Source organism: Cydia strobilella, chromosome 2, assembly GCF_947568885.1.
Source record: "Cydia strobilella chromosome 2, ilCydStro3.1, whole genome shotgun sequence".
NCBI lineage: Eukaryota > Metazoa > Arthropoda > Insecta > Lepidoptera > Tortricidae > Cydia > Cydia strobilella.
In genome coordinates this window covers 9,892,779-9,920,695 of record NC_086042.1, presented here as the reverse complement: position 1 = coordinate 9,920,695, position 27,917 = coordinate 9,892,779, and the positions used below count along the sequence as shown (strand labels likewise).

The window sequence follows — 27,917 nt, the reverse complement described above, 5'->3', positions numbered from 1 at the left end:
GAGGGTTAACAAAACACGCTTAGGTAGGTGGTTTTGTTAACTAATAATGCTTTACTAACAACTTGGGACTAAACACATTCAAACAAAAAAACAATTTTGCAAATCGGTTTACCAATGACGGAGTTATGAGGTAACATACATACAAAAAAAAATACGGTCGAATTGATAACCTCCTCCTTTTTGGAAGTCAGTTAAAAATAAATGATATTCTGAATAATTCTGTAAACTTCAGTTTTCAGGTACAGATATATAAATTAACTATTTTATTCTATCATCAGAGTCGAAAGAAGAGAAAGTCGAAATCACATAAATAAATATATAAATTGTAATGAGTTGGATTAGTTTGACACAGTAGTCACTGTACTACCTAAGCACTAACTTAATTATTAATCTTACGTCAACCTTAACGGAGTTCCCTATATCGCGGTTCATTGTTTTTTATTAAATCCTTTCACAAGAAGAATGTTGTTTAAATTACATTACCTATTAAATTATCAATATTTAAACTACCTTTATCGTGCGTTTTCGCGGCTGCGGACGCTACACGTACACGCTATGGGTTGCGCAGAACCTCACTCTCCCTCGCTTTCCTCCGGTGACTGCGCGTCCTTTCCTCTCCGCGCACACCAGCTATCCTTCGCTAAAATGTAAACAGTGCCGATACTAGATTTTTTTTAAATACTTAACCTAAATAACTAAACGTCATTTCAGTGCGTGTTGCGTGTTATTCTGTCTCACCCATAGCAATACGTCAGTGTATTTGCAACGAATCAAAAGACAGCGCACAGATTTTAAATCAAAAACTTTGTCAGAATCGGGTTTTTAATCACGTGCGTGCGAATAAAGTTTCCGAACACTGAAGCATGTCCGTCGATAGCACAAAATAGGGTTAATAAACTTTTTTTCATGTAGATGTGATAATTTCTTTAAGTATTGGTTTTCGTTAATATTGGTAAAAATCATACACATCTAAACTAAAGCAAGCCAAAATCGATTATACGTGAAGGCTCAAGCAGCCTTCATTACTTAAGAAAGTGGGTGACTGGGGGGCCGTCAAGTTTTCGTACACGTGACCGGTGGGAGGCAAGTGGGAATATCTTCAATCTTAAACACACCAAATAGATTTGATTAGACGATTATTACAGTGAAATTAAATTAACCCTAAGCGGATTGTGTAATCGTTGACCATGTCATTTCCGGGTCAATAAGGAGATGAAATGAGGGGTCCGATGATGCCGGAAGATGACCCAAACGCGGACGAGCTGGTGCCGATCCCCGTGCAGATATTTCTGTGGACGCAGTCGTCGCCGTTCGTGCGGCCACGACTTGGAAAGGTCCACGATGCTTCGTGTATGGTAAGTGGACCAGAATCCAATTAGCAGTGTAATCGTTCATACAGTTCATTGGCTATTGTGTTCAAAATTGAGGTTCGAAAATAAAAAAACTATTTAGCTCCGAACTACTCAAGGAATAAGGTAAACTATTAGGGACTATTAGGGGTCATCTATTAATTACGTCACATGAATTTCCAAGTTTTTTTACCCCTCCCCCCCTCCTCGTCACACTTATTCACATTTGACAAACTCCTCTCCCCTGGTGTGACATCACATTTTTTCAACGAAATTGGCAAATCGAATTACGTATCTAGGTGTAGGTGTTATTATTTTATCAAAATATTCTTGACAAAAGAAACATTAGTAATTTTGTAACCCAAAACTAATTGGGAAAGGAAATTAAACGAATAAAAATTATTATCGTTCCAAAAACTTGTTATTTAACTGTCCAACGAATAAAATAATTTAAAGTGATGATAAGTTAATGTGATGTCACAAAGTTTGTGTCTCCCCAATTCCCCTTGTCACAACAATCACAATTTCTTGACCCCCTCCCTCCCCCTAAACGTGTGATGTAAGATGTAAGTAATTAATGGATGACCCCTTATTATCTTACTCCTGTCCAATACCTGGCCACTGACTTTCTAACAAACAAAACACAACAAATGACAGCCTACAGGACTAAACATTGGGTAATTTACCCTATGTTTGACTGCCCACGACTTCTATAAAGCCCTAATCCATAACAACTTTCTCTTTGACTAATTTGGCAAATAGGGCAGGCGCCGCACAATGTTATCGTACATTTTCAAGATTATTACAATTGGTAAAAGTAACGCTAAAGCATAATTCAAAATAAGTACTTATGGAAAACTTAGATTTTTTTAAAGTAATTTTTCGTCCTCGTTCTATTAAACCCACCTACTTGACCTACTATTATTGTAAATTTCCTCCTCTCTATTATTGTAAAATTATCTCCTTAGAATCATTAAGTATTGTCTAACTAACATGCTTGTTACGAGTTAAGTGATTATTAGGACTAAACGTGTTCTTTTTTCCTAGTGTCCTAACCTAGGTTGGTCTCTAAGAAGCTTTTGATCCTCGTAGACATGAAATCATGAGACTTCAAATAAATTCTCAAAATTTACGATTTTTTCGCTGACATTACATTGTTTCCAAAAATCATGCCTATCATTCTATGACCGTTTTGCGTAGCAGCACGGGTGACGCAATCTGGTAGCTGCCACGTAGCTGCCCTCCCCATAAAAAAAAAAACATCCTGTACCTGGTGCTAGGGCTAGGTAATTAGGTAGTCACACTACCTAAGCTTCCGACGGTCCAATGTCACCCTGACCTTAGTCAGGCGCAATACACTTTGGGGGCAAACCGTATTACACAGTCGAAAACTACCAAGGTCACATTGGTCGGAAGTTAGGAATGGGGGAGTTTATGTAGGTAGAATTTGTGTAACTATTGAATTTTATAAACAATAAACAATCTAATCATTTTGTCCGCAGTTTTGCCAACGAGCACAAGGCCATCACGTAAGTCTATTTCATCTACTTATACATACCTACCCCTAACATGTACGATTGTACAATCTACACCTCGGGACTATTAATGCTATTGTATAACAGAATACAAGTGATTTTACATACAAATTCACTAATAGTATTAGCTTGTATTTTATTATGCAACAGAGCCCGTGTGATGTTCCTACCTTATGGAATGAGTTTTATTGGAAATTCGGTTCAAAATAGATTCATCGTATATTTTAAATTTTGATATTTATACTACTAGTGGCTCTGTGAGCTGTAGACCTCGCGAGCATAGCTATAGCTTAAGATGGATGTGTCTAGAATGGTTTAAATAAGAGGGTAGAATAGCTATAGACAATAGGTACTTTTTTCATACAATTTCCATTTCGGGAGAAAACGGTTTCGACTAACTAAATCACTTTGATTTTGATGTTGATCGCTTCAGCATAATATTTTCTAGGTTTATAAATTTCGCTTTGAAAATTATTGTGGCTTTTTAGTAGGTACATTACCATTAGTTGAATCCTATGAAACTATTGATACTGGATAGGAATGGAATCGATTGGCATAAAAAATAGCATGTGAAAAATTAAAGTTTTCATTTCATACAAATTGTATGGGAAAACTTTTCCTCGATTTGTGGCTTTCCTAGGCGAAGTTTTTTATGGTCCCATACAAGTTTTTGATCGTGGATAGGAATGGGATGGGAAAGGCTATTAGGGACACAGCCGCAGTGGTTGACGTGAAACGTGGCGTGGAAAAGTTATTGCGAAGACCGCATAGGGCCGCTTAGGGACCTCATAGCGTAAAGCAGGCGCCCTGTATGTAAGACTTGAATGTTGAGCTTTGCCCTACCCTACAGTGAAAAGCTTGTAGGTAAGAGAAAAAGGGCGCCGCAGGCATTTGTCAAAAATGATCTTTTTCTTGCATCCTTCTTGCATTCCAAAATCGGTAAACCCCAATCTTCATTAATTGCCCTCACTGACCCAAACCACCCTGTATACCTGGCTGATTTTTGAATTTCTAAAAGTATTGAAATGCTTAGTAGTGGAGATATATTGAAGGGAGCCACACGAAATGAAGCGCTCGAAACTCTAAAAACCGCACAAGTGCGAGTCGGACTCGCCCACCGAGGGTTCCGTACGTTTTAGTATTTGTTCCTATAGCGGCAACAGAAATACATCATTTATGAAAATTTCAACTGTCTAGCTATCACGGTTCATTAGACACAGCCTGGTGACATGCAGACGGAGAGACGGACAGAGGAGTCTTAGTAAGTAATAGGGTCCCGTTTTTACCCTTTGGATAAGGAACCCTAAAAATCGGCCCGTTTCGACCTCACGATGTCACCAGTCCACATATCGAGCAAATTAGGCACTACTTAGCTAGGTCACCTGTGTTAAAGTGACATCTTTGTTAGTTATTATTAAACTTAACTTCACCATCTTGTTTAACATGGATGATCACTCACATGGACAGGCGTTGGGCAAAATTTTCTCAATTTTTATTGAATTAAACCCGCTCCATAAACCCGCTCAGACAAACGAATCTATACTACCTAAACCTCAAAGTTTATAGTGCAAAAAATCTACGTATTTTAAGAGAAATACTGTAAATAAAATTATATGAAATTCGGAATAAGGAGAACCACTTAAATCTAAATAAATGTATGGCTCCGCGGTTAAGAACACTAGAAAATTAAAATAAAAAAACGTATGTTTTCGGTCTAGTTAAATAAAAGCTTGTAAAAATGAAACGAATACGCTTAGCCCGCGCTTGATCAATCAATAATATTATTTTCATTTTTTGAAAATAGAAAAATATAAAGTAAATAAAAAAACAATACGAAATTTAAGTGAAAAAAAAATACAAAAAGTTATGCAGCAGCATACAATTACCGGGGATCGAACCAGGGACCACCCGTTACAAACGAAAAAAGCGACTGTTTGCAAAACACGCCACGCTAGTTTTTATATAAGCATACTGTTATGATATCCATACGACTATTTGTTTGGGCGCGAGCTATCACGACTCCGCCATTTTGAAAAATTTCCAAAAACCGGGTCGACAAAAAAAATCTATTTAATCATAGAATTTGGTCACAAAATTTCACGAGAATCGGTTGAGAATTGCGACCTGTAGAGGAGAACATCCGGACATACAAAAGCAAAATGCGCGAGTCAAACCGTAGACCTTCGCTACGCTTCGGTCAAATGGGTCAATTATACCTATAATAAAAATACAGTTCCTACCTTATGGTTTTTTTTTTTTAAATACGGTTCAAAATAGATTTATCGTATATTTTAAATTTTAATATTTATACTATTATACCTATTATAAAAATACAGTTCCTACCTTATGGAATTAGTTTTATTGGAAATTCGGTTCAAAATAGATTCATCGTAGATTTTGAATTTTAGTATTTATACTATTATACCTATTATAAAAATAGAGTTCCTACCTTATAATTCGGTTCAAAACAGATTCATCGTATATTTTAAATTTTGATATTTATACTATTATACCTATTATAGTTCCATGTTTTACCTACACGTAATAATGTACTTTCCTGAAAGTTGAAAACTATGGTGTTGAGTCACAAGAACATAGCCACCGCCATACAATCGAAATTACGCTGTCACGCGACATGCTGAAATAACATTTGCCATGTAAATTCAAGTAACATAATTATATATTTATGTCCTTTTTATGTCTATTCGTTTTCGTAACTTCGATTGTATGGGAGAGGCTTTTTGGCGGCGAGTTCTTGTGCAACAGCGCCTAAATCGTAAATAAATAAAGAGTTAGAGGCCCTTCCGCAGAGTCCGCACTATTCCCGGTTTACGATTATATCTACGAGTACAGTAGGCGCAGTTGCCCAAGGTCACACTGGTCCACTTGTCCCGACACTCCCGACTAACCCAAAGAGTATAATAGTATATGTAGACTAACCTTAATTAATGGGGTTGGCCGGTCTAAGTATCTTGCAGATGGCGCCAGCATAGGTTTCCTTGTCAGACCTAAAAAAATGTCAAATTAGGTTTTTTTTTGAAAATTTTATGACCTGGATGCTTTAATAGCACCAAACTACAGAGCGATCAAATCTATGCTAGCGCCATCTATATAAACCTTTGACAGTTAGAAACTAGCACCATTGGTCCGATTGACATGCTCTTGACCAATGGCGAAAGGTATTTTGTCTAGTGTTGCTGATTCAGACTTATAAAATTATGAAACTGGTCCACCTGTCTTAAAGCACTACCAGACGGGCGTACCGGACCACGACCTTGGAATGGTCCGAGGCCTGTTCGATCGGGTGGAGGGCGAGTCGCCGTACGTCCGTTAAGGACGCAGCTATGAGTGAAAGCGAGAAAGAGATAAGCTGACCGGATCAAAGTTGCCGTCTGGTACGTCCGTCTGTTAGCACTATTATAGCAACACATCTAAATAATACATAGACACATATACAAGTAGTTATAGACCCGCCACCGAGCGACCGGGGGTGAGAAAAAGAATATTCATAAAAAATTTGGGTAGCATAAGATTTTTTCTCTTTCACTCTTATAAATTTCGTATAGTAACACCAGGTAACACATAAAAATTGCGCGAAATTTGTCTGTAGTACATGTCAAAATGACATGACAGACTGACAGACAGTCGAACATCAGTCGAACGAATGATAAATTTTATTCACAGATGAATTTATTTGTTTATTTATTTATATTGTTAAGAAAACTGGATTATGCTATTAATCAATTAATGTTTTTTCAACTCTTTCAAAAAGGAGCTAAAAGAGGCATGTAAGGTAAGACAAAAATGCAATTAAACAATTTCTTTAAAGTTATCGTAGTGTAATTTGTGATTTTGATTATTATAGCGATAAATTCAAGTTCCTGACGAAGTTTCTTATTATTGCAGTCATTCGAAAAGGTCTTGGTTCAAAACTTGCGTTTTGGCCTATCCATCAGTCTCTCGCAAGCGATAGAAGCGATCCCGCGATGGCGTTTTGTTCAGGCTTCTCTACCACACGTTATGCACTCGTTAGCTGCCGTACTACACAACAGGTACTACAATAAAGTAATTTGATACAGTGTTGGTTACTTTAGTGAAATATGGGCACATAATGACATGACAACCCTGCCTATGAAGCCGATGGTCCTGGCTTCGAGTCCCGGTAAGGGCATTTATTTTTGTGATGGACACAGATATTTGTTCCTGAGTCATGGGTTTTTCTATGTATGGATTTAAGTAATTGTATATTATATATATTGTTGTCTGAGTACCCACACCACAAGCCTTGAGCTTACAGTGGGACTTAGTCAATTTGTGTAAGAATGTCCCTATAATATTTAAGCTAATGCTAAGCAGAGTCTACCAGGAAAATTTTTCAGCACTGAAAGGTCCCAAGTTTGAATCTTACTTGACATAATTATTATGTACAAAAGTGAATCACTTTATTGTACACAACACATGTTTACATAAACTTTACAGAAATCGAGGTACATAGGCAAATTTATCCCTATAAGGGATTTCTTCCAGCTAGCCTTCAAGTAGATGAATGGAAAACTCAAATTAGATAGACAAACTTACGGAATGTACAATAATATTAGAAAAAGTAAACTGTGTTTCATAATCTTGTCTTTGAATTTGTGTGTCAACTTGAGGCTTTATTAATGAGCCTACATTTTTGTTACAAGTTTCAATATTTTTTCACTGTATAGGTATCAAATATGTCATCCAATACGGCATAACAAAGTTGAATACAATCAGCAAATTATATATTTTCTTGTTATATGTTGTAACTCTTAACTTAGATATAAGTTTTTATTTTTCCAGGGTAAAAGACAACATGTCAAGCCTCGGCAATGTGGAGACAAAACTTCTGTACACAATGCACTGGATCATACTTGATGCATCTGACGAGTGCTCCGAGGCTGACTATGAGGCTGGCATTTTTCAGACAAACTCTTTCCACTACCTGTTCTCCATTCCTATAATGACGGTAAATACTTTAACTTTATGATTAACGAGTTATGTACGGCTAGGAGGGATTGTATTAATAAATCAATAGCCAACAGTAATAATATCAGCCGTACGTCATGGCGTGTCATCGCTGCCGAAACCGGTAAGAGTGTAAACAAAGGCGATGCGCTCCAAATACTGATAAGCAAATCGGCCGGTCAGAGTGAAGCACAGCGATGCGCCGCCGTAGCTACTGATCTAAACCGGTTTTACGTTGACGCAAATATTAACTCTAATGCTCAAACTGACATCCTCTTAGCGCTTCAATATCTTAACAAGCACGTTAAGCGACACGTACATGAATTTCACTTCAAGGGCTTTTCCCGCCAACAAGTAGCAAAGGTTGTCCAAAAAATTAAACGGAAAAGCTCAACAGATATTAATGATATGTCGACCCGGCTATTCGATATACTTCCATCATTTATTATAGATATTTTCACTAAACTATTCAATCATTGCATAGCAGACGGAATTTATCCCTCCAATTTTAAAAAGGTCAAAGTCCAACCGGTGTACAAAGGTAAGGGTGATAAGGATGTGTTAAAAAATTATAGACCAATCTCATTGATTCCCATATTCTCTAAAGTTTTTGAGCGATTATTAAGCGATGAACTTATGTCCTTTTTCAATAATAATGAATTGTTAAATAAACAGCAATACGCTTATCAACCTGGCCGGTCAACAATAGACGCGGCGCGTGACGTCATATCTAGAGTATTAGGTCACCTGGACGGACGGCGACAGGTGGCAGCGATTTTTTGCGATCTATCACGTGCCTTTGAACTCGTAAGTCATCCGCTCATATTAGCAAAGCTTGACCACTACGGAATCACTGGTAACTTTCACCGGGTAATCGAATCATTCCTCGAGACTCGCAAACAGCTCACGTCGGTGAATGGAACAAAATCTGACCTGCTAGAACTGGGCCCCTGCGCTGTACCACAAGGATCTATAATGGGAAACAACCTGTTCATCTTGCTCATGAATGACTTGAGGTAAAGTCATTCATGAGCCTCAGACCAGGCGGAATTTGTTCTATTTGCCGACGATGGGTGTGTCATTGTCGCGGCTGAAACATACCTTCTATTAAAATCTAAACTACAAGAAGTAATGGATCAAATATCATCATGGTTTTCTGCTAATGGCTTGGTACTAAATGTGGAGAAAACACACATCATTCACTTCAGTCTGCGTTGCTCAAGTGATTACTCATTAAATATTATGTGCAATGACCAACCTGTGCCTCAAGTTGACCAGGTAAAATATTTAGGGCTAACCATTGATGCTGGATTGAAATGGGCACCCCATATTGACAACTTATGTCAAAGACTGTCCTCTGCTTGCTTTGCTCTTAGCAGACTGCGTCCATGTCTCAGTTCCACTAACGTAAAAAAGGCCTATTATGGTTATTTTAACTCTATTTTAATATATGGAATTGACCTTTGGGGCTCGGCTGCGGAACGCGAGAGAGTATTCAGGCTCCAAAAAAGAGCAGTGCGTATTATCGCCGGTGTGAGTTGGGATCATCCTGCAAAAGACCTGTTCAGGAATCACAAAATCTTAACATTACCCAGTCTTTATATCCTAGAACTGGCTAAGTACGTCAGAAAACACGTTCATCTCTTCCGTACCAACGCTGATACGCACGGCTCCATTACCCGACGGCGGCATGAGCTTAACTTACCTCAAACACGACTCGTTAAGGCTAAGAAAAATCCTAGTTACATTGGTACTAAGGTTTACAATGCAATCTCTCCGGAAATTAAACAGGCTTCAAGCTATAATTCATTTGTACGACAAATTAAAGCAAAACTTGAAATAGACGCTCTGTACTCGATTGATGAGTTTTTTTTTAGTAAGTAGTATTCAATGATTAAATAATAAATGGACATGTAATATATAATATAAAAATATCTAATTTCGTAATATGTATAACTAACTGATAGCAAAATGTGTATTAATGTGTTAATAATAAAAAACTGTATATGTACCTTTGAAAAATTTGACGTGTAAAATGTATATTTTATCAATAAAATATTGAATTGAATTGAATTGATAATCCCCAGGTACCTACAGTCCGCATCATTGCAGCATGATGGGCAAAGTGGCCGAATATATCATAACATCATTGAAATAAGGATTCTTATCATTGAAATAAGGATGTGTCCTGAGATATTTGGCTGTCACTATATTTGATGCTGGCTGTACCTACTGTCTTAATAGTCATTCTTCTATACATGTTATTATAAGTAAACACTAAACACACAGTATTTTTTTTATAAATAGGTCGTTAATTCATTTATTTTCTTTTCTTTGTTTCAGCTATTTGTTTTTCTATTTGCTCCGATCGCAGGTAACTTAAAAGAGTCAGATTTCACAAATAACTTCCGTTTGGAGAATGGTCTGAGGATTTGGCAAGGTTTTTGGGAGTACAGGCATCCTGATGCCCCCTGCTTCACCACACTTGTGAAACCCAAACCAAAACCTTTAGGAAGTATGGTTACCAAAAGGCCACAACATGGAGATGTGTTTTTAGGGCGTAAGTACGAAAATCATAGAATTACTAGATCATCTGCTGGTTACTCTCTACCAATCTCTTGATTTTCTCGTAGGTTGTGACGTGACAGTGATTTTTTTTACAACTGTCTGTGGTTATTGGTCCGAAATGTTTAAAAACTAGAGCATTGTAAATAAAATGTATGTATATAAATAGTAAATAGTTTCATTACTCACAAATTTCATAATATATGTATCATATGTATGGCCCTTGTGTATTGTCGTAAATCTCAAATTGGCTATGTTAACAAAAAGGCATCCACAATATCCAGAACCAGAAACTACCCTAATATTGAAATCATTTCTTAAATTAATGAGTTATATTACGAATGCCATTATTTTCAGAAAATAGATTACCTAATCAATTCGACTTTTGGAGAATACCTAAATGTTTTCGTCTCTTACCTACTCTTGTAACTTATTTAATTTTTATTGGTCACGAATACATAATTCGTTTTTTTTAGCATTAGACAGAAGATATGAAGAAAATAATTTCTAATGCAAAAAAACGTATGCAGTTAATAATACCTTTTTGTTTTATAATGGAATTATGATTTGATTGACATGTTATTTTTAGGTAAACCTTCGAACGAGGATGGGGGAACATTAAATGCAGGTAGCCCTCCGAGTCAAACCGTATCAATGTCCCAATCAGAGGTTCCATCTAAACAAGGCAGTACAGAGGACGAGCCGTGGCTTTCATCTCCAAAAGACACCATATTCCCAGAAACTATACCGGAAGAAAGCTCAAGTACTGAAGAGGAGCATGTGGTGAGTCTAGTGTTGTGGCGGCAGTGTATTACCGTTACGTAAACATTTTAGTTTTATTTTCTCCAAAAGTCTGTAATTATTTAACAGGTAATTAGTTTTGAGTGTGAGCAGGTAAGGAGTAAATTTACTGGTAATAACGGGAAATTTACCGGTAAATTTGGGAAATTTCCCAGTAATTTTGGTAAACTTTTTAATTAGTAAACAATCTTCTTCTTCCTCCTTGACCTTTTTCCCATTTACTTGGGGTCGGCCTTTCTTGTCCTTTTCTTCCATAATACACGGTTTTTGGCTAATTCAGCGTCTGTATTAACATCTTTCATGTCTTTTTCGACTGTCGTCAGCCAAGTGGCAGGTGGTCTTCCGCTTCCTCTCCTTTGTGTCGGCAAATTTAAGGCTAACTTGACCATATGATCTTCTGGGCGACGTAGGATATGCCCGTACCACCGGAGACGATTTTCTTTAAGTTTCTCGGATATAGGTAATTAGTAATCATATGTTAATTTTTTCCATTTCGTATGAAGCAATAGTGCATGTGTAATGTTTTAATGAAAAAAAAAAGAAACATGGTTGATAATAGAAAAAATAGAGTTTACCGTAAATTACTGATTTTTGGTAACGTTACTGGGAATTTACTCACCTTGGAAAATTTACTGGTAAAGGCACATCACTTGGTGAGTCAAAGTTCAACTCTTATCAGTATCACTGAGTAAATAAGCATTATTTTACTATGACTTTCAAAAACTTTAATATTTGTTTACAGTTTATTTATCGTCTACCGAGTGAGGTATGCAGTGGGGCTGTAAAAGAAGCGTATACAGTATATTCTGCTGATCCCAGTCTCTTTCAAGTTCGCAAAGCTGATGGAACTAAACAGCCAATACCAGGCATCAAGCCACTGCCACAGGTCACAAAGATGAGGTAATTTATTTATACAATGTAATTTGTATCCTTTTTTATACAAAATTAAAAAAATATAATTACACACTTCAAAACCTGGCCATAATTTTAAAAACCTGGCTTAAGACGCCGGGAATTTAACCTGGGGCATCATGGTTTCAACAACATTTCAACGCTACTTACAAATATTTAGAAATAAGCATTTTGTAAAATTAACCTAGTACAAGAAAAACACAAGACTAAAATGAGGTATTAACGATTAATAATAATTTGCAGCTCATCAGATAAGGAGTCTCTGTCGGATAGCGGTTCCGCCTCGAAGCCTAAACCAACACCGAGTGCCATGGACAAACCGTGTTCAGCTAAGGAGGCACATGTATGTTATTCTTATTATATAGATTAGAATGCATTAAATATACATACATAATTAAAAAAGTTACATACAGGTAAATATAATTGATTAAACTTCAGCACTAAAAAATACCATTCAAACTCATAACAGTAGGTGTAGCTAAATTGCTGAATATCAGTGAAAACTACGAGAACTAAATGAAACTCCTAGATATACATATACATATACATATGTATTGTGTCGGGCTGTCTGTGAGTGCTTTATGTTAACAAATTTCTTAAATTGTGGTGTTAATTCTTTGTTGTTAATATACTCCGAATAACATTCTAAATATTGGCGCCTGGTATATTACAGTCCTAACAGACTGTAATGCCTATTTACCTTTCTACCATTTCCTTAAGACTCTTAAGAGGAATGATTTTCAAATGTACGTTTACCTTTGGCAGGTATCATCAGCTACTTTCCTAGACGTCGCCACGCTTAGATGCCTCTTCACGACGCAGTGGACCGAGGATGGCGTCCACTGGGCCCTGCACTACCTATATAACAGGTGTTTATTATGATAGTTATTTGTTTTACAAGGGGTCAAATTGTTGTTTAAATTCGGACCACGCTAAGTTTTCATGCTAACTGCTACGTCAAGTATGGAGCAAGAGATATGTATGTAGCGTGGCCAGAGGCCAACCTCTCGTGCTTATATATCCGAAATTACTCGCTACGCTCGTGGTTCGAAAAGTAGAATTTTGAGAGTTGCAAGGGTTTCAAGGCACGAGGGTTAAACAATCTTTGCTACGGAGTGAAACACTTTTTTTTTACCAAAACAACGCGAGGAAAATACGAACTGCAAAACAGTACAAATCAACTAGACTTATAGTGACCGGGATATAGACCGTGATTACCTTTTGTATTATTTGTGAGCTCCCGATATTTCGACGCAGTTACATGCATCATGTTCACGGGTGACAAATAATACAAAAGGTAATCACGGTCTATATCCCGGTCAATATAAGTCTAGTGAAACTAACCGTGAATCATTCAAAACTCTAGTACAAATCAAAACCAAATTAATGGTATTAAATATTTATCATTCAAAATCGTCACGTCGAACGGCTCGTAATTTTGCATACTAAAATCGGTCAAATGTGCCCGGCGCAGCAGCGAAACGCTAAAACTCGATTCTACCAGCCAAGATGAGAAACTTACGAACTGGTGTGGTGAAAAGATATTTTAACGGTAGGATCACCGGCTAGTTCTTACCGGCGTATTCTAGAAACTGCGAAATTTAACTGCTACTGGCTTTCCTTTTCATTAAGGTTTCGTGACCCCTGCCCTCATTGGGATTGCCAAATTATTGAATCAGTATATAACTATTCGAATTTATCTTTTAACAAACTTAAATGCTCACTTACAAGACTTCTCACTTTTCAGATTACGTGATATATGCGATGACCTATCTAAGCAAACACAACCGAGAAGAAGAAGTAATTCCCTACCCATTCCCAAAATAGAAGTTTCCATATATCAAAGCCCCGAAATGAAGAAAAGGGATTCTCTAAAAAACTTAATGGAAGTCCCCGATTTGAAGGAGTCCCCAGTTACTGAAATATCTTACCCTTCCGCTTCTCCCAAACTTGAGGAAGAACCCCTGACGAGACGGGCGAGTGAAAAAGTTAAAAGGAAAATGAAAATGGCCGATCTCAAAGCTTTTGTAGAAACAAAAATGTTCTCGAAATCGGAAAAGGCATTAGAGAAAATTGGACACGATGATCACAAGTTCAGTTTTCATACTGCCGTAAGAATGCTATCTGTAGATATTATTTTTTTATTTCCTCTATTGCTTTATATTTGCTTACAGGGTGTAAATTAATACGGATACTTTTTCAGGAGTATCATAGAAGTTTGGACAATAATGAAGATAGACCGAATTCTGCTTTAGGATCTCATTTCCCGGCGATAGCCCCTCGTCTAACCGGCGACCTCCTGCCCTGTAATCTGATCAAAGGCAAAAGTATGCCTAGTCTTAGGTGAGTAGATGTCTTTTAATTATAATTTAATATTTTTACCGTTTGGCTATCCCCTTCCAATATTGCCTATGCATTTGCAAAGTATATCATTGGTCACCAACGGCAGGTGGAACTAGTAATTACAAACACATACTGGCAAGTTAATAAATTTAGGGCGTTTGAAGTTATGAGCTATATGGTATGGTATATATGGTATTTATGATAGAAGCTTTTTTCCATTCCATAGGACCTTTAATTCGCTAGATTTAAATGCTAATTAGCGCGGACATTACATTCCATTTGAATTAGAGCTAAGAATTTGTATTTATCATAGTTTTTTCTAATCCACCACAGCATGATTTAAACCTCCTCACATTTCTCTGACATTTCCTGTTTAAACATATGTATTTTGTCTTTCTCCCGTGTTGTTAACGCTTTATCCCGTACTTTTTTGTGGACGAACGTTGGGTCGCTAGCTGTCTGATAGACGAGCTAGCCTCCAATGGGTAAGTGAAGTATTTCCGAGGACAGTAGGTAGTCGCTTCGTTGTAGATGCAAGCCTATCTTCGCCGGCTCTTCCGGTTGGCGCGTATTTTACTTTACGCCTAGATTTTAAAATTAAGTAATTTAGAGCGGGCGCGCTATCTGACTAGGCTTAGACAAGATAACAATTACTTTGATACAACTTGAGCACAAGAACACACACTAAACACGCACAAACATCAAAGTGGTTGTACGCACGCACAAAACTCACCAGGTAACATGCAGTTCATATGCGTATATTTCAGTGCTAAGTTTTTTGTAGATTGTCTTTTAGTTGTAAATATCCGCATTAAATTGTAGTTAAACAGATAAGCATAATATTAAACAATCTCACCTAATCATCAATCAGAGTGATTGATAGAGACGCCTATATGTGTAAGCGGCAGTATCTATATTTATTTATCTTGCTTAGCCTATAACTGCTTTCGTCTCTTTTATATTAGTTAGGATGTGGGTTACATTCGGCACTAAATCTTTTTCATTCAAGAACATGTAAATAAGAATCTACTGTGTTCAAATAAATCAAAACATGGCATGTTATAGAAAAATACTTGCTGCAATACTTCATAGCATGAGCACAGTAAATACAGTAGAACGTATCTAAACCACGGGACAACCCGTTATAAAAATCGTATTGGCTTTTGTGATTCTAAATGTATATCTGATAACAAATGAAGTTGGTGTCACAGCGGGTCTAGCACAACCGATCGCGTGACTGAAGTCCTGGGGCCCGTTTATCAAAAGCTTGTAGCTTGTAATACAAGTGAAAGTCTCTTTTTGACAGCTTTTCTTAGAAAGATAATAGATTATATTGCTCCATATCTGTCACAAATATTTAATAATTGTATCGAAAGTGGGCAGTTTCCTGATCAGTTGAAGTGCAGTAAAGTCATACCTTTGTTCAAAGCGGGAAGTCATTCTGACCCTACCAATTATAGACCAGTCTCAATTCTCCCGACTTTGAGCAAAATATTTGAAAAACTTCTACTACATCAGTTACAAAATTATTTCTATGGTAATAATCTAATGGATAGTACACAATTTGGATTTACTCGCGGTCGTTCAACAACGGATGCAGGTGTTCAAATAATAAAGCATATTGTTGATGCTTGGGAGGGGTCACAGGATGCGCTAGGCGTTTTCTGTGACTTATCCAAAGCATTCGACTGTGTACATCACGACACCCTGATCAGGAAGCTACACCACTATGGAGTTAGAGGTTTGGAACTTAAGCTTCTGGAATCATACTTAAGTGATAGAACTCAGAGGGTGACTGTAAATGGTACAAGTTCATCTGGCAGCAAATTGAAAATGGGTGTCCCGCAGGGTTCAATTTTGGGCCCTTTTCTATTTCTCGTATATATTAACGATTTGCCTCACCTAGTACGCAACAAACATGACCTTGTACTGTTTGCTGACGACACCTCGTTAGTATTTAAAATTTACCGACAGCAAACAAATTATAATGATGTTAATGCTGCTATATCTAGTGTTGTGGATTGGTTTACTGCTAATAATCTTCTCTTGAACGAAAAGAAAACTAAGTGTGTGAAATTTATATTGCCTAATGTTAAACCGGTAGTTTCGAGTATTAAAATTAATGATGAACCTTTGGTTTTTGAAGATTCGACTGTCTTCTTGGGTATGAGTTTGGATGCCAAACTACAGTGGGGATCTCATATCCGTAAATTGTCTAATCGGCTCAGTTCTGCCTCATTTGCAGTCAAAAAAATTAGAACCCTGACTGATGTGGATACGGCTCGACTGGTCTACTTTGGCTATTTCCACAGCCTAATGTCATACGGCATCCTTTTATGGGGGCACGCTGCAGATGCTAATTGTATCTTTATATTGCAAAAACGGGCGATTAGAGCTATTTATAATTTGGGATGTAGGGTCTCCTTAAGAGACAAATTTGGAGAATTAGACATTTTGACATTTGCGTCGCAATACATTTATGAAAATCTATTATATGTGCAGAAAAATAAACACATGTTTAAGAAATATTGCGACATACACAACAGAAATACAAGAAACAAAGAGAAACTTGTACCTACTACAACTAGACTTCAGAGGATAAGTAAATCTTTCATTGGCCAATGTGTTCGTTTTTACAACAAAATTCCTTTGGATATTCAAAGTATGCCATTAAATGAATTTAAATCGGTCATTAAACGAAAGTTGTGCAAAAATGGATATTATAAAATATCAGACTATTTAGAAGACGTTAACCCTTGGAGTTAATAAGTATGTGCATAGTGTAACATAGATAATGTTATTTAATATTTAATTTTTAAGTAAATACAATTGTTTGACGTAATAAAGAGATTGTAAAATCCTATTATGAAAATAAACGATATGATATGATGATATGATATGATGAAAGGGACTTCCACTTGTATTACAAGCTACAAGCTTTTTAAACGGGCCTCTGCGCTCAAAAAACCATCCACCTCTTGCGATATGACGACCAGTGCTAGTCCCTCAGAAAATTTGTTTTTCTTTTAATTAGAAAGAGATTATGTATTGCAGGTACATTGGAGAGATAAAAACGGAACGAGCTCACGGGTATGCAGGTGCTATACCCACGAACATGCAAAAGAAGAAGAACCCGATAATAACCGTCACGGAGCACACGCCCACTCCGTCACCGGACTATCTTTCCAAAACTCAACAGGTACATATATAATTACGTTTATGCTTAAATCTTTGTGAGTTTGTGCTATTATAGCACACGCGCATGCAAATTGAATTTTCATAATATGACGTGTCAAATAACTAACGGATCATGAAACAACGCAGCGACGCTGCCGATATCTCAAATGATTTGAATATAGTATAACCTGTATAACAAATACCTACATAGCTAGCCAGTGCACCAAATAGTTTTTTCTCAAACATGCAATGAAATATTGATATTACCTATGTTCCTTATCGCGCGAAGCTGCGCTGCGAAGTGTCACGTTTCAGGCGCGGCTAGACTAAACTAGAGGTCTTTAATTTCCATTTCACAGATGTTTGTGACACAGCATCATGATTCATGGCATTCAGCCATAAAAAAACTGTAGGCAGTATTTACTTTATGGTTCGTGCTTAATGACGTTCTGCCACTACGCCTATATTTTTTTTATAATAAACGATGTTTGCTATGTTTTGCAGGTTTATTTATATAAAATCGACATGAACTTAACAAATAAGACATTATTAACAAAATTCAATATTTTTAAACTACAAATTTAACTACCTACACCAATAAACATTTAAAACATTTAATTAAACACTCGTAGGTATTTCTTTAAATTGTTATGGAGGCAAGCTTGAAAATGTTTCATTCTGTTATCCTGTTTTATTGGATTTATTGTGTGTTGTTGATTTTTAACCGACTTCAAGATTTCAAAAGGAGGAGGTTATCAATTCGGTTGTATGTTTTTTTTTCTTTTTCTTTTTTAATGTTTGTTACTCCATAACTCCGTCATTTCTGGACCGATTTTGAAAATTCTTTTTTTGATTGTAAGTATATACATACAGATTGGTCCCGTTTTGGTCAAAACGCAGTTCTGATGATGGGATCCATGAGGAATCGAGGGAACTATACTTAAAGCCATACATATAGTGATTTTAGTATTTTCATCAACAAATCAAGCATTTACATTTAAAAAAGTGACATTTGATGAAGTGGAACTGTTGATGATGATCAGAACGGAACTCTTCAATGACGCATAGTTCACGTTTGGCGATTTGTCCTCTTCGTTATGATTGGTAAGCAAGTTAGGTTTTCAAGACACATTTTTGTCAAGCTCGAGTTCTGATCATGGGATCCATGAGGAATTGAGGGAACTCCTCAAATGTGAAGGGCATACATATAGTGATTTTTGTATTTAATCAACAAATACAGCATTTCCATTTAAAAAAGTGACATTTGATGAAGTGCAGCTGCTGATGATGATCAGAAATATCAGAATGGAACTCTTTAACGACGCATAGTTCACGTTTGTCGATTTGTCCTCTTCGTTATGATTGGTAAGCAAGTTAGGTTTTCAAGACACATTTTTGTCAAGCTCGAGTTCTGATGATGGGATCCATGAGGAATCGAGGGAACTCCTCAAATAAGAAAGGCATACATATAGTGATTTTTGTATTTTCATCAACAAATCCAGCTTTTACATAAAAAAGTGACATTTGATGAAGTGGAACTGCTGATGATAATCAGAATAGAACTCTTTTGGCGTTTTGAAGTTCACGTTTGGCGATTTATTCTCTTCGTTATGAACCCAGACCCAAACTTGGACCTGGACTTTTTTTTGAACTGCGATCCTCACCGAACCGAACTGCTATCAGAAAAGCGGGTTAGGTTAGGTTAGAACTGTGACCCTTACAGAAACGAAATGCTATCAGAACATTGGGTTAGGTTAGGTTAGAACTATGACCCTTATAGAAACGAATTGCTACTAGAAATTTCATTGTCTGGAGTGCACCATCAACAATAAGTAACCTTTCAACAGCATCCCCCATTGAAGTCGGTTTTTTTTTCTTAAAAATTATGTTATTTAATGTGAGTACCGACGAACAAATTAGATTAAATTAAATCATGTCAAAGGCGAAATATATGCAATAGTATGGCTTAATGGCAATTTTAATATTCGAAAAACTAAGAAAAATGCCTACAGTTTATCAGAAACCGTTTTTGTGGCATATTTTAAAGAACTGAAAGTAACTATAAAATCGTCAACACTGTGGAAATTATACTCCATACTTACGGCAACGATGATGTATGTATGTAAACTTAGTTATGTGGCGAAAAGGACAGTCGGACGGATACATGGCGAAAAAATCAAAGATGCATAAAAATATACGGCACGTGTAAAATATACGTGTGATAAACATATACGTGTTAGTTATATTTTGTGTGTAGTTTACTTTTAGTTTTTCTATAAATAAAATTGTTTTTTTATATTTTTCATTGCATTTTTGAGAAAAGCACTATACATACCACGGCGTAAAAAGGGGTTGCCGGCCTCATAACTATCTGGCCTCACTACGTTCGGCCGTCTATTCTATTCGGCCGGCAACCCCTTACTCCACGGCCTCTGTAGTAATGTACTATTAATTTCCAAAGCTTTCCATTAAGTTTGTGTAATTCACAACAGCTCTTTGCTACTTGTAAATCTTATTTTGGACGATTTTTCAAGGTCTGTCCAGACCTACTGAATACGCCGATCTCGCGTCCTTCACGAACCACTTACCGCAACCGCGATGTATCATGCACTCGGAAATCCACACAAGCATTTAGCGATATTATTGCAAATGTTTCGCAGATGACACTGGTGGCGCGTTCACCAGATATGAACACGCCTTTCAAATGATAAGCAGTGTGGTAACCTGTGCAATTTACGCAGGGCTCACTAGAATCGCAGATGGACTCCGTGAGCATGGTGGGCTCGCAACACATGGTCTCGCCGGAGCGCAAGCCGAGCCTCACGCGCTCGCAGACCGACTCCAACATCACGTACGTCGTCGAGGAGGTGCAGGAGGCGCCCGGCTCCATACACTATATCACTAAAGACGGGGAAATAGACTTTCAAGTCGTGTTAAAGGTATTATAAAAGTTATCAGTTAGTTACTCCGTGAGCATGACCTCGCGCGTTCGCAGTCCGACTCTAACATCACGTACATCGTCGAGGAGGTGCAGCAGACGCCTGGCACCAGTGCACTACCTAAGCAGCAGTGTGCAGTGTGTATTGACTTTCAAGCCGTGCTTAAGGTAGGTATTTAAAAGTATTCGGTTATGCTGAGCGGATATTAAGATAGGGGGCGGATATAAGGAAGATATTAGTATAATTATAGTTAAGGAAATGTATTATATCTCAAACAGTGTATAACTGCTCAGCTAAGCTGCTAGCTAAGAAGCGCCTACTTAACTTAAAAAAGCGTTTTAGTCAACAACCTAAACGTTATCAATACAATACAATACAATGTATGTTGATTTTATAAATCCATGTCCATCCAATGTTATAAAGCCAACCACCCTCATCACCCTGTGTTGGAAGGCAGTGAATCTACTCGCTTAAGGACAGTATTCAATGCCTCACCTCAACCTCACCTGGTTATTCAATAAATGATATCCAAATGGTAGAACCTAAATACAATTCCTTGTTTGACCTAATTTATTTATTTTTATTTTATTTTTATTTCATACATGGAAAACCAACAGCTATAAACATTTTTAAAGCTACAATAGAATTACAGAGCCAATTACAGGTTCTCACTTATAAAAATTAAATATACAAAAATCAAATATAACTAAAATTCAGTTCAACACACAAGTACCGACAGCACAAGCCAAGGTTAGTGTGTACTGCCAGCTGCAAAACCGCATAGACACAACAGGAATGGAATTCATTCAGAAAGTAACCATGCACTTCAACCGCTGACTGCACAAAACTTTAAAGAATAAACAAAAAATAAATAAAAAAAAACAAAAAGCAAATACACCTATAAAGGACAACTTTAGTAAGCCGAGCCCGAACCTGCGCTAGAAGTATCACCCATATAAAATGCAATTAATTTCTTTCTTATTACAGATATGCTATCATTGAATATATCGAAGTCTAAATTAAGCAAAACTTTATTTAAAGTCTTGCCTGCCCTGCACAAAAAACTGTTTTTTCTATATTTAGTGGAAGCCTCGTTAGTACTAATGGGACGTAAGTGCCTTAACCTTCTCGATGGAACAGTGAAAGAGATTTTACTAAGTAAACTAGGACAATCAACATGGCTTTTAATAATGTTTATTAAATACAAAATATCCGCAATTTCCCGGCGTTTAACAAGTGGGATTAAGTGATGTTTTTTACACAGCCTAAAATAATTAGCAGAATTATAATTTACATGCATTTTAAAGCAGAGGAATTTTATGAATTTAGTTTGTAATCGCTCAATCCTATCAACATAAATTTGATATTGAGGATTCCAAATCTGAGATGCATATTCCAGCTTGCTCCTTACATAAGCACAATACAGGATTTTAAGGGTCTTAGGACGAGTAAAACAAGCTGAACTACGCATTATAAACCCAAGTGACTTAGCTGCTTTACCCACTATACTGTCAATATGGTCATTGAAAATAAGCTTGGAGTCATGAATAACACCTAAATCCCTCATGCTCTCTACTTGCTGTAGAATGTCACCTTTTAACGAATATGAAGCAGGAATTATGTCACGTTTACGAGAAAAAGTTACAGTGAAACATTTGGAGGGGTTTAAATCTAGCTTGTTTCTTATACAATAGCTATCTAGCCGGCTTAGATCGGATTGCAATGCATATGTATCGGCAAGCGTATCAATTTTAGCAAAAATTTTCATATCATCAGCAAAACTAAGTAATTTTGAAAACTGGAAACAGGTACTAATGTCATTTATAAATATGTTAAATAGAAGTGGACCTAATAAAGAGCCTTGGAGCACTCCGCTTGGTATAGCTACCCAGCTTGACATATAATTATTGATCACCACCGACTGGCATCGATTTTTTATATAAGATATGAACCATCTTAAAAGATCACCCCTTATACCAATTAAGTAAAGCTTAGATATTAGAATATCATGATCAATTCGATCAAAAGCTTTACTATAATCAGTATAGATTACATCCACTTGACGGCCATTGTCCATTGCCTCTGAGACAAAGTCATTAAGTAAAGCAAGATTAGACACAGTTGACCTACGTTGGACAAACCCGTGTTGAGAGTTATCTATGGAATTTTTGAGTACAGATGAAACCTGTATGTGGACTATTTTTTCTAATAATTTAGCTATAATACACAATTTGGAAATGGGCCTATAATTAGTCACATCCGTTTTAGGACCTTTCTTTATAACAGGAGTAATAAAAGCCGATTTCCAGATCGCGGGAACGGTACATTCTGCAAACGAACGGCGGAACAATAAGGAAACAGGTTTGGTTAGGGTTTTAGCACAGTTAATATAATACAAGGCTGGCACTTGATCGGGACCCGCTGACTTACTTGGATCGAGGCTCAGTAAGAGTTTAGTAACCAAATCATTATCGACCGAAATACTAGCTATATCACCAATAGAATCAGCACATACATGGAGAGTACCACTATTCGAAGAGTTATGCGATTCAGGATCCAAAAAACTTGTTTTAAAGTAATCAGAAAACGCATTGCAAATGTCAACCCCTGAGTTCACAGTAGTATCACCATAACGTACACTACTAGGAATGCCAAAAGATTTAGATCGAGATTTTATAAAAGACCAGAATTGCTTAGGATTTTTACTAATATTATTTTCAACCGTTATAGTGTAATTTATGAAACATTGCCTTTCCATACGTTTAACTCTGTCCCTCTGATACTCAAAAGCAAGCAAATCGCACTTATTACCATATAGTTTATATCTGCGACGATATTTGTGTTTTTCTTTAATAGCCTTCTTAAGCGAGGATGAGTACCATGCTGGGTATGAACTTACGGTAATTAACTTATGAGGGACATACTTATCTCTCAAGTATTTAAATTTTGAATAAAAAAAGTCAACACACTGGTCGAGTGTGCGGGTAGAAAATTCAAAGTCCCAGTTTATATCTAAAAGATCTAAATTAATTCGGTCATAATTAGCTTTATTATAAAAATATTTCATGACAGGTGCTTGCTTAAGAGAAGCAAAGGAAGCAAATGTTACATATATATTTAACGCCTTATGATACGGGTCTATGGGTACAAGCGGGGTATGGCAATCACACACACCCACTACACCATTACAAAGTACAAGATCCAATAATTTCCCAAACGCGTTAAAAACCCCGTTGTATTGGCATAAATCAAGAGTATTTAACTCATCAACAAGACTGTACTCATCCGTAGTGGAATAGTTAGAGGGCAATAAAAATTGATCACTAGGCGTCCATACAATGTTACTCAGATTAAAATCGCCAATGATAAGGAATTTATCGTCGGGATTACTAGTCATAACCTCTCCTAATTTACTTAGGAAGTTAGAAAGTTGGTCAGAAAATGAATACCCTTGCCCTTGTTTACAAAGATACAAAACGCATAAATGCAATTTTACCGTATCCCGTTCTGCATTTGATTTCAATAACAATGTGAGCCATAAGTCCTCCGCCGAAGAATAGTATGCTGGTTGAGGTATAACAGCCAACTCCTTCCGCGTGGCAATAATGACGCCACCACCCCGACTTTGTCCAGTCAGCGACAGGTCCCGATCACGCCGCCAAACAACATACCTATTATCAAAGAGCTCCGAGTCCGATATACCGTCCACAAGCCACGTTTCCGTTAGAAAACTTAGAAAAATAACATCATATGAAGCCAATAAATTATTGCGGTAAAAATCTATTGTTTTAGTACGAAGTCCTCTAACATTTTGATAGTAAACGGAAAGCGTTTTGTTAAAGTTACTATCCATTACGTAAGACGTAAGATCCAATAAACACATAATAATAACTTAGCAGAATAACACTCCCAAAACGGCTTAATCGCAATAGCATTCATTTTATTTATGCTGTTATGTTCGTTTAAGGCACTTAGCAACGTAAAGAATATAAAACAGTGTAAAAATATAATGTGAACATCATTTGTAAACCATTTAAGCATAGAACTAATTCCACGAGTATAACAAGGCAAGCAATAATAGTAATAGTAATTTACAACAAGCAAAAAAGGGACAAATATACTTTGCATAATATAATCTTTAAATGCATTTCGGTAACGAGCGCAGGTAACAGGCCGGGCAACTGGTGGCGATAACAAACAAAAGCATTCCACAGACGGCAAGATTCTCAAACTTTTAAGGCAGTCCGCGAGGAAAATAAGTATATAGCCAACATAAGTCATCATATTACATTGTGATAATCGATGATATGCATATTTAATTAATAATAGCCAATGAAAAAAGGAACTGTAAGCAAAAAATAAATGGTTTTTAATAATTAATACATCAAACACTAAGAAATTTTGCAATGCGGTCTTAAAATAAACACATTCTACATCAGTCTGTTTAAATCAGTTTGGCTATTGACAACGAAGATTTTAGAAGAGTCATCTTTCCGAACGTGTATTTTGCCGAACTTCACCCAGATAAATTGATAACCCTTTGATTTCAGCGTCGTCTTCGCCAAGGTAAGCAATTTCTTATAGTCCGGAGTCAGGTGGTCGTTTAAGAAGATGTTCTGCGAGTTTCCAATGAATCCAATTTCGCTAGCAATTAATTTCTTTTTCGCACGGGCAGAAGCAATGAAGTCCTCCTTTATGTAGCGGTTAATAAAGCCCACGATGATTAGCTTTTCCTTATTATTATAGGTTGGGACTCGAGAAATATAATTAATACTACTTCTAGTATTAGTTATATTTCTCGTCGTATTAGTAGTAATGCTTAGATTCCGCCAGTATAGGTAGAGTTAGACCAAGACAAGTCTTCCAAACTTGTATAAAATTATAACGTATAAATAACACTTACACTGCGTGTGCTATCAAAATCGTTGCAGACTTATCTTGGACTAACTCTATGTGCTCTCTGACATAGAAAAGCAGTATAGGCAAGTTTTAATGAATGAAGCCTATACGCTCTCTCACTTTAAATACTGTTACGTACGGTTTTGCCTCGTCAAGTTGGTTAGCGGCTTGCTGCTTGTGGCAGTTAGGGGCTGAGAGCAAGGACCCTCTCTATACAAAATGATTTTGACTGTGATGACTACATTTTTAGTAAAAACATTGTTGTTGCCATGTTTAAAAAAATAGGTTCCGTACCCACAGGGTGAAAACGGGACCCTATTACTAAGACTCCGCTGTCCGTCTGTCACCAGGCTGTATCTCATGAACCGTGATAGCTAGACAGTTGATATTTTCACAGATGATGTATTTCTGTTGCCGCTATAACAACAAATACTAAAAACAGAATAATAGAAATATTTAAATGGGGCTCCCATACAACAAACGTGATTTTTTTCCGTAATGGTACGGAACCCTTCGTGCGCGAGTCCTACTCGCACTTGGCCGGTTTTTTTGGATTGTAAATCTACCTACTTTTTTTAAACCAATCAATCAAATATAAATACATCCCTCAGCATTTACTCGTACCATAGAGTAACTTATACTAGAGCGGTACTGTCATAGTGAATTTTGTAACCCCAGTAAATTCACTGCCATCTGTCGACACACTTTAAAACTAAATATGAAGATTTATAAAAATACGATAGAATGTATTTAAATATAGATAAATGTTTTTTTTTTATTTGCATTAATTATTTTTATCATTTTGACCCATGTTCTTTCACTGATATGCGTTAAAATTGTTAAATAACAAACGAAACCGTCAACGCCATCTATACGACTGTAGGCTAAAACTAGTAGCGCCCTCTGAACGAGAATCAAATTTTCTTGATTTTCGAGGCACGTTTTTTCCTTAGACTGTATCCATCTATTACGGAGTTATATCTAGCTTTGCTCGTATACATCAACATTTGTGAATAAGACGATAACAGTCACAATAAGTGCCCAAAACTTGCCACCTTTGAACCTTAACGTTGTTCATATGTGACGTTCCACAAGAAAAGGTACCTTATGGCGGCTGGCGCGTACGTGGCATACTTAGCACCGCTATATTATTATTGGAGTGGCGTTAATAATAGCGTAACCGTCAACCGCCATAAGGTATATAAGTAGAAAGTATTAAGTTTTCTGGACTAAACATAGTAATACCTTAGTTTGCTCTAAATTTCGAATATTAAAATAATTGTTAAAACTATTAATGAAATTGTGGTAGTTTATATTAATAAATATGCCAATTTAAAGTAGACCATCACTACTCGTATCATGTTGAAACACTTAAATGAGTTTGTGACTATAATAGTTCTCATATGTAAAAACTGTTGGAGCCGATTGGTACCCGTAGGTACAACATTTTGAATGTAAAATCCATTTCAGGCTGTTTACTCAGTATGTGTAATGGACAGTCACTACATATCGATTCGAGTGATGGAAGTTATATTGAACCTGGTGGACACCCTAATGGAGTTGGGGGTTCATAAGAACTGGAACAGCACTAACGTGGAAGACAACGTGCCTGGCAGTGTCGACCCCTTGACCGAGTTTATGAAGGATAAGGATAACAAGGTAAAGTTGAAATAGTATTTTATACAATTGTGATATAATAGAGAGCTTTTCAGTCGAGTACCGTGTTTAGGCAACGAAGCTTGCTGAGTTGCCTAAGTGAGGTACGAGATTGAAAAGCTTGATTATATCACTATTGTATACTGTACTTTTTTTACTATAAAACCTAAATAATTAAATAAAAATTGCTACTCCAAAAATGTAGTACAAAAGACATCAACGCGCGACTATTGTTGCCCGTTTAGTTTTTTCTATGGGAGCGCGGCGGCACGTGATTGGTCATAAAAATTATAGTTGACTACAGCGTATCGAAATGAATATTATAGTCGAGTTGGGAGCCATTACAGTCGACGAGTAGAAAAATATAATTGTCTTCTTGAGCGCCGAGACGATAAATAATTGGCACGCCACGATGTCAAATAACATCCATCAGTCAATATGTTTTAATACAATAGATACACGATTTGCATTTTGCACACTTCTAAAGAAAGAACTCTTACCACGAGAAAATTCGTACATTGACCCACCTGTTCCTATTTATAACTCACGCGCATAATTGTATTGCTGTCTCGCTCATGATGCTGGCGGTTAACGACACTGCGAGCGGGACAGCCACATACATAGGATAAGAACGGGCGGGACAATGTACGAAACTCCTCGTGGTCGGCGTCTTTTTAGTATGTTTGAATATTTTTATTGTTGCCTGCTCTAAAACAAAATTTTCAATTAAAGCCTTCATCGGCTTACAAAAA

At 36.8% G+C, this 27,917-nt stretch overlaps 1 protein-coding gene across 1 annotated transcript in view; it reads left to right on the top strand.

The window, feature by feature from the left end:
* Positions 1 to 1,202: 1,202 nt before the first annotated feature.
* The window catches only part of LOC134751390 (protein unc-80 homolog), an 81,034-nt gene continuing 54,319 nt past the window's right edge, over positions 1,203 to 27,917 (top strand). The window contains exons 1-16 of the mRNA XM_063686768.1: positions 1,203 to 1,355; positions 2,852 to 2,878; positions 6,657 to 6,677; positions 6,791 to 6,936; positions 7,709 to 7,874; positions 10,217 to 10,433; positions 11,028 to 11,221; positions 11,982 to 12,139; positions 12,395 to 12,494; positions 12,917 to 13,020; positions 13,899 to 14,277; positions 14,355 to 14,494; positions 14,950 to 14,979; positions 17,549 to 17,693; positions 20,413 to 20,610; positions 26,980 to 27,168. Coding sequence (XP_063542838.1) covers positions 1,218 to 1,355; positions 2,852 to 2,878; positions 6,657 to 6,677; positions 6,791 to 6,936; positions 7,709 to 7,874; positions 10,217 to 10,433; positions 11,028 to 11,221; positions 11,982 to 12,139; positions 12,395 to 12,494; positions 12,917 to 13,020; positions 13,899 to 14,277; positions 14,355 to 14,494; positions 14,950 to 14,979; positions 17,549 to 17,693; positions 20,413 to 20,610; positions 26,980 to 27,168 — 2,352 coding nt within the window. The 5' untranslated portion in view covers positions 1,203 to 1,217. The remainder of the gene's footprint in view (positions 1,356 to 2,851; positions 2,879 to 6,656; positions 6,678 to 6,790; positions 6,937 to 7,708; positions 7,875 to 10,216; positions 10,434 to 11,027; positions 11,222 to 11,981; positions 12,140 to 12,394; positions 12,495 to 12,916; positions 13,021 to 13,898; positions 14,278 to 14,354; positions 14,495 to 14,949; positions 14,980 to 17,548; positions 17,694 to 20,412; positions 20,611 to 26,979; positions 27,169 to 27,917) is intronic.